General features: G+C 33.7%; 1 protein-coding gene across 4 annotated transcripts; it reads right to left on the bottom strand.

The window, feature by feature from the left end:
* Positions 1-224: 224 nt before the first annotated feature.
* On the bottom strand, positions 225-5,940 carry LOC132621202 (E3 ubiquitin-protein ligase At3g02290-like). Of its 4 annotated transcripts, none has more exons than XM_060335376.1 (5): positions 5,737-5,940; positions 4,499-4,652; positions 3,479-3,911; positions 3,105-3,214; positions 225-534 (listed from the first exon to the last, which is right to left on the bottom strand). In XM_060335376.1, exons 2-5 carry the CDS (start codon positions 4,613-4,615, stop codon positions 508-510), a joined length of 687 nt encoding a protein of 228 aa, XP_060191359.1. In that variant the 5' UTR covers positions 4,616-4,652; positions 5,737-5,940; the 3' UTR covers positions 225-507. The 4 variants fall into 4 exon arrangements, with proteins under 4 accessions (XP_060191359.1, XP_060191356.1, XP_060191358.1 ...); XM_060335373.1 differs by having other exon boundaries at positions 4,499-4,806; positions 5,737-5,939; XM_060335375.1 differs by having other exon boundaries at positions 4,499-4,765; positions 5,737-5,939.
* Between the last annotated feature and the right edge of the window lie 1,507 nt (positions 5,941-7,447).

The raw sequence follows: 7,447 nt of genomic DNA, 5'->3' as shown, positions 1-7,447 counted from the left end.
TGGCTCACATTTGTTGTAATCATTCAACTCAGGAATTTATTTGGAGTATTATATATGGTACTACTAAATATACTACTTTTCTATTATACTTTGCACTTGTATACATGAATTTCTAGTATTTTAAGTATAAGGGTTCCATTGAGCAAGGAAAAGAGAGGATTATTACTTCAAGTTATGGTGATGCACCATTTCACAGATAAATGTGCCAACATTCATATGGCAAATTTGAAAGTAAGACCAATATGCTATACAAGCCATTCATCAAATCAGAAGAAGATTACATGAAGTGATTTGAAACTGCTTTCTGTTGCATCAATGATCAGTATGAACTCGAAAGTTCCAAACAAGAGTTACATTGAATAATAATTTCATTTTTACTGATGTATGGTCACACATTTAGCTGGACGGATATTCACAATGACTTTACATTAGCTTTTCTGGTTTATTAGTTATTGCCCTCATCTCCTGCCGGTTTCATCCAAGACTGGAGCTTTTTGAGAGCAAAGATCATGGTGACTCATCGAATACCATCACCTACAAAGCAAAGAGGTCATTGAAATAGAAGAAAATATTATCCATCATATACTACATTGTATTATATACATAAGAACGAAAAGAAATTTACTCAACAACACTTTGAAAAATCAAAATCTACACTGAACAAGAACTGTGGTTCTTAGATAGATTGAACAACTTTGTAAGCTCTCAAATATTCTGCTCCTCAACATAATCACCCCCCCCCCCCCCCCTCCCCAATTAAGTTCTTAGATGTTTTCTGAAGTTGAAAGTGAAATGTTAGGCAGTCTTGGCAGGTTTAAGGTATTATAGTAAAGCAGTATCAACAAAACATTTAGCCGTTGGAAGTCACGTTGATATATTTTGCTCTAAACTTTATAATATCTCCAGGCATATCTTTTATGTTGCTTAATGTAAACATTGGTGGATATTAGTAAACAAATTGTACTTCTCTGCCCATGCATATGATCTCCTTACAAGTACCTACAACAGCTTTCTTCTGCTTCTTTGTCCTTGTTGTTTGTTATCCATCAGGCTGAAGCCTGATATTATGCTACGGAATCAGAATCAACAAGGTTCAACAACCTTTGTTCTAAATAAAGCCAGAGCCGTATTTTAACATCTTTAATAACATTAATAGTTCAAAACTTCCAACCCACTGTAACTCTAAATCCCATCATAAAAGCTCCCCAAGAACACGGTCAACTGTGGTATCGGCGAAGCTGAACGGAGATTTCTATATGAGCAGAGAACAGGCTTGTGAGCCAAAGTACTCTACAAAAATGACCAGCCTAATCCCATAGGCATCAGTACAGAGTTTGACTAGGAAAGAATCCAGTAATAAATGATCTAGGAAGGCCGTAGCATGGACCCAAACCAATTGGACTCGATATCTTAGAGGGCAAATATTTGGGCACAAACCAAGCATAGACTAATTTTCCTAGCCAAGCATAAACCTGAATGGACCGGCCAATTAGGCCAGTGTCCACTCTTACCCAGAACCTAGACAGTGAGTGGAATAATCCAAAAACCGTTATTGAACAATTTCGGAAATCTTTTTGATGCCATTTTGGACATCTTTCTTTTATAACCAAGAAATACCGGAGCGATGCATGGTTTGAAACTCTGTGGATAATGGCCGACCTCTTATACATAGGACATCTTATATCTCTAACACCCTCCTGTACCTTGGTTCACACTGGATTGAAGATCGGACTTTCAGGTAAAAGAACAAACTTACCAAAGTTGACCCTGACGCCATGAAAACGAATCTAACCATCTCTCTCCCAAACGTTGAGGCAATGTTGCAGTAGCCAACACCTTTATAAGCCCTTTAAGAAACTTTTGTACACTCATACAAATCTCTAATACAAAACCAACTCTACCAAGTAACTATATTAGCCGATTGTACCAAAATTTTCTAGAACACCTTCAGATTTCAATAGAATAGCACAAGTGTTTGAAGCGCTTCGTCTTTTTATATTCTCATCTTTTATACTACTGCTTTTAACTGAAATGCTCAACATACAGTTGTAACGTTATATTTTCTACAGTAGATCTGATCAAACTAATTCTCCAAACCTATAGATACTTCGCCTCTCTAATCTTTTTTCCTTCTTGCTCTCTAGTGGCATTGTTGTTCAATGATCTGGAAAAGCCTAAACAGTAAAGTAAAATATACAACACATGATTTTTTGCCTTGATAAAATTCCATAATCATAGAAAAGAACAAATGTGATGCATAAACAAATAAGGGTAACCAAATTTATGAAAAACTTAAAATAGCTACAAGCGCTACGCTTCCTCCATTGCATTTGAGTGTTGGAAAAGTTGGATATTGTCTCGCACTGGATAAATATCATATAGCCCTCTACTCCAATTTATATTACACTCTTCTCATTTTTTGGATGTTACAAATTGTTTGACACCATTCCATTTATTTACAACTTTCACTAATTCAGACGTTAAACTATTGAACTTTTAAACTTTAATGTGATGTTTTCTCTATCAAACTAGCTTTTAATTATTACTTTAATATTTTCATGCACCATCACTAATATAATATGCATTTCCAATTAATAATTTGAACTTTGCGCCTTACCGTCATATAGGATAAGTATTAATTGTGTCCAATACCAATAAGTATGCATGCCTCATATTCAACATATCCTTAAGGCGTGCCTCATATTCAACATATCCTTAAGTCCTCAATATATCCTTCTCTTAGTTTACTCTCTCACATGGTAACCGAGTCCCTACGATCTTGGTAAAAAACTCAAGTAGGATAATTCCGTTCAGTTACTTTCTTTCAATTATCAAAGGCAGAGCAATTTAAACTGTTTATCTTACACATTACTGTAATTTTGTCAAATTTATGAATGCAACTTTGAGTGGTTTTCTGCAGCTTGTGAAGGCACAGTAGATCGTTAACCACATCAGTTGATACTGCTATAGAAAAATAAAGACATGAATAGTTTGCCCCGGAAGGAATTGCTTTAGCATATAATGGACCAACTTCAACACAAAGTCAAACAAGAATATTTATTGAGTATCCATTTAATGTAAGAGTAAAAGGACATCACAATTACCTTGCCGCATACTGGACAGTTGTCACTTCTCTCCATCCACTCATATATGCAACCCAAGTGGAAATGGTGGGAGCATTTTGTCATTATTTTTGGGTTTTCTTCTGTATATTCTGAAAAAGATAGAGTATCATCAAGATCAAGAAATTAATAGTCGAGATATTCCTGAATTTTGGTAAACATTGAACTAAAATATAAAATGGAAACCAAATTGTTTTAGAAGACAAATAAATCATAGGAGCAACTAGTGTACTATATTTCCTATTGCAGGCCAGAAAGAAAATGTTCTTACAGTTATTTTAGCAGATGGAGTGCATGAATCACCCTGTAATGAAGTGCAATAAGATGGATCATAAAACACCTAAAGCATGACCTACCTTCAAGACATGTCGGGCAGACATCTTCATCTTCTGAAGAGTAACAAATTTGAGTAAATTCAGTAGTTGTTTTAGCTGTTGGGAGTTTCAAGGATTTGGAATTGTATTCTTTTGATCCTTCTTCACACACAGACTTCTCCTTCCATTTATTACCCATACTCAGGGATTCGGAATCATCATCATCAATATCACTTCTTCGTAGTGGTTCAGTTTCCTCATGTGAGTGACTTGAGCCTTTCTCCCTTCTTGAGACTAGTCCATCTCGTTGCAACCGAAAGTATCTGGGATCGGCATCGTAAGGAAGTGGTCTCGGAGGAGAGCGGTACATATCAGATAGTGAGTTATCAAGGGATGCTGTAGAACTCAAAGATGTTGTACCTCGAGGGGATGAAGTAATGGCATGTTGTTCTCCTCTATGAAACAAAGATGTATACTGCACGAGAAAGATGGAGTGCTCTAAATTCTATGGCAATGAAGGAAGTCTTGATGTTGATTACTGTTCTAAGATAACGTGCTTACATATTTAAGTCCAAATAATAGCTACTGAAATGATTTTGCAGTATTTAATTCTTCATGTTCCATGTATGATCTTTTAATGAACAGTCACAGAGAAATCATAAAGTTGTCTCGTGTACAAGGCTTCCCGAAGTTATGTAATTTAACCATAATTGTAAGCTATCCCATGCCTGAGTTTTTGCAAACAAGCCCCCACAAAGCTAACCAACTTTAGGTAACATTTCAGCGCAGTTCTGTTTCAGAAGAAGTCAAAGAAAATGACCCTAAGTCTGTCTACTCAAGGCAACTAAGCGAGAGTTTCTGATTGTAGACTGCCAAATATAAACAATATTGCTAGAAAGTGACCAGTTATGTGCTCAAATAGCAGAGCGATATGACAAGTTCAATTAGAACCACCCTTAAGTAGATTAGGAGACATACAGTTTGATTATTCAAAGAAAAGTTAAAAGTGAGATCAGCTATGATTTGGATGTACTGAACAATAGTGCGAAAAAACATGCATACCACGTGCAAGAAGTTTTGAACCAAAGATCGAAGGCATATGCAGTTCCTATATATTGAGCTGTTTGGATTGGCAAAATCTTCGCATTCATCTCGCAAGCAGCAACAAAGTGCACCCATGATGCTCTCTTCAATCAAATATCCGTAACTCAAAAACCTTTCATTGGCAATCCTCCAAGTCTTGTTAGAATAGGAACTACGGAATTTGCAATTGGGCACCTTATCTCTTCAGGAAACCCTGAATGAGTTGATGCCCTTCGTGACCAAGACCTTAAGAAAAAAATTGTAAAAAAAAAATTGCTGCTTTTCACCTGTACAGGTAAAGAACAACTATGATATAAGGACTGATATGTATATATACATGGATGGTCTGCCTCGAATGACACATAATTCTTGCAAAATTGCAGCTTCAGATGAATGAGAAAGGATGAATTACAGAGGTCCCCAGTATATGAAATGAAAAAGCTTTCAGATTAAATCCGATATATGAGCGTGCAAAAATCAGATTAAATTTGATAAAAAAAAAAAAAAAGCTTCTTTGGGATAATCCATCTGCCTAGCACCCGACAAAATTGCAAAAATCTTACTTTTAAAACACCAAACAGTATGCACGAAATAAAATGGACACTATTATGTCCATGGAATTACAGAAAAGAATTTTCTTAATTCCTATTTTAAAATCCACTTGTGTGAACTTAGCATCTCACACTGCTAACTACAGTAGATTGAGTCAATGTAAATCTAGTTAATTTATGATGAATCTCAAAATATTGACTACATTATCAAAAGGAGCAAACTTGATATAGAAAATTCACATAACCAACTCCAAAATAGTTTAGGATTGATATCCTAATTTGGAGCAAAGGATTCATTCACAGAACAGCACTAAAAACAAAGTTAAACCCAATAAAGAAACAAGAATATTGTTATTGTCATCTTAATTTCTTTATTAAGAAGCAAAGGAATCCCCCATACCAACAGTTCAATTAAAACAAACAAAAAAAATGATCAGCTAAAGAACATCACAGAATTCAAGATTATTCACACAAAAAGATTCAAGAAATTGCATTTTTTAGCCCCCCCAAAAAAAAGAACTTTATAGTGAAAATCTATGCATCAACCGATTTAGATAATACCCATTTCAGGTCATTAGATTTACAACCGATTGAAGCTACCATCAGTTGAAGGATAATAAAAAAGAGTGTAAAATAAACTGAAAAAAAATAAATAAAGAAAAGTACCTTAAAATTGCGTAGATTACGGGAGATAATATTATAGAGAGAGAAAAATAAAAATTAGATGGATGATTCTATTCTTTGGATTTGGAAGACATTAAGCCTAGAATTTAGAGGTCAAAAGCTCTTTTGATTGTTTCTATGTACACATTTAACAATGTTCTTGGTCTTTTAGCCAATTAAAGTTACCCCAAAATCCAATGCATGATTAGTGCAAAAAAAAGTAAAATAATATAGTGGGTGAGATGTAAATAGTATAGTAGTACTGGGATATATATTGTCACTATAATAAAATACTCCATCCGAAGTAAAAAAAAAAAAATACTTGACCCAAAATAAAAATTATTTTAGGAATTCAAGATAAAAGTTAGTATTTTTTTTCCTACTATGCCCTTAAATTGTAGAATTTAGTGTTCAATTCTCAAAAACACATCTAATAAATAGGCGTAATTTAATAAACTATAGTTACCTTTTATTTATTTATTTTTTTTTTTAATGGACGTGAAAAGAACTAAAGCTACACATATTTTGGAACGGAGAGAGTATTTTATCTAATACTCGCTCCAATTTATTTTACTTGTCATGTTTCTTTTTCAAGTCCCTTAAGAAACATTAACTAAATAAGTAATTTCTAATTTATTATTTTATCTCAATTTGATAATACTTTTTTTTACCACATTAATCTCTCTACATTTACTGAGTAAGAATAGGTAGTCGCGTTTATACTTTCTTGCGAGTAGACGCATTGATCTTTAATTTCTTGTCCCTTGATTTCTGCGAGTATCTGTTTGCACAGAATGATTTATCATGGCTTATTCACTTTCGTTGTTTTCATTTTCATAATTGCTTTGAATTGTTTGCCCGTATCTAACCTTTCCTATGTCTTTTCTTCAGCCGAGGGTCTTCCGAAAACAGCCTCCCTACCTAAGGTAAAGGTAAGGTCTGCGTACACTCTACCCTCCTCAGACCTCACATTATAAGATTCATTGGGTATGTTGTTGTTATTGTTACTGAGTAAGAATCAAAATGAAGATTAATAATAACAATTTTTATTTTTATTTTTTAAAAAGAATAACTATTTCGAACCAGTTATTTTTAATAAGCACGATAACTAGAATGACTGAGGGAGTAGTACACCAATCTAGACTATACTTAAAAGACAAATAGAGTAATCCTGATTTAGTACCAGAGATTAAATATTTTATCTTATTGTGTTATGACTTTATTATATTGTTTAATCGACCACTAATTTTTTTAATAAAGAGAATAAAGTTGGCTTAAGAGTGAGATTAAACTACTCGTAGCAGTACTTTGTTGTAGGTAGCGACATTTTAAAGTAAAGATGAGGTCATTATCATTAAACTTTCTGCAATTGCCGACACTAATGCACTGGGTTTTGTTTGAATTATTCTTTGTTTTGTTGATGGGTGGGATATGTAGTGATTAATACTTAATTCAATAAATGATTTACTTGTCACAAACTTTCATTTTTTAGCTCCAAAAATTTATATCTATATCTATATATAATATAAAGCTAGACATAGATAAGTTGATGTGGCACCTCTCTATAGCCACCATTGCTATTTATCTTTTATCTCCTTTTTTTTAACATTTTTTGCATCATTCTTCTCATTGATTATATTCAAAAGCCTATGTAAAGGCAATAAAGAATTATAATAAATAATTGAGAACAATGAAGAGTCATAGTATGGGCACC

Source organism: Lycium barbarum, chromosome 12, assembly GCF_019175385.1.
Source record: "Lycium barbarum isolate Lr01 chromosome 12, ASM1917538v2, whole genome shotgun sequence".
NCBI lineage: Eukaryota > Viridiplantae > Streptophyta > Magnoliopsida > Solanales > Solanaceae > Lycium > Lycium barbarum.
The sequence above is the reverse complement of the archived record's forward strand: the minus strand, read 5'-3'. Positions and strand labels throughout refer to the sequence as shown.

Excerpts from the sequence above, each read along its gene's own strand:
- LOC132621202 (XM_060335376.1), bottom strand. The coding sequence starts at position 4,615 with ATGGGTGCACTTTGTTGCTGCTTGCGAGATGAATGCGAAGATTTTGCC. Across the intron at positions 3,912-4,498 it reads TTCAAAACTTCTTGCACGTG|TATACATCTTTGTTTCATAG; the intron begins GTATGCATGTTT and ends TTTCTCGTGCAG. Across the intron at positions 3,215-3,478 it reads CTGCCCGACATGTCTTGAAG|AATATACAGAAGAAAACCCA; the intron begins GTAGGTCATGCT and ends TATCTTTTTCAG.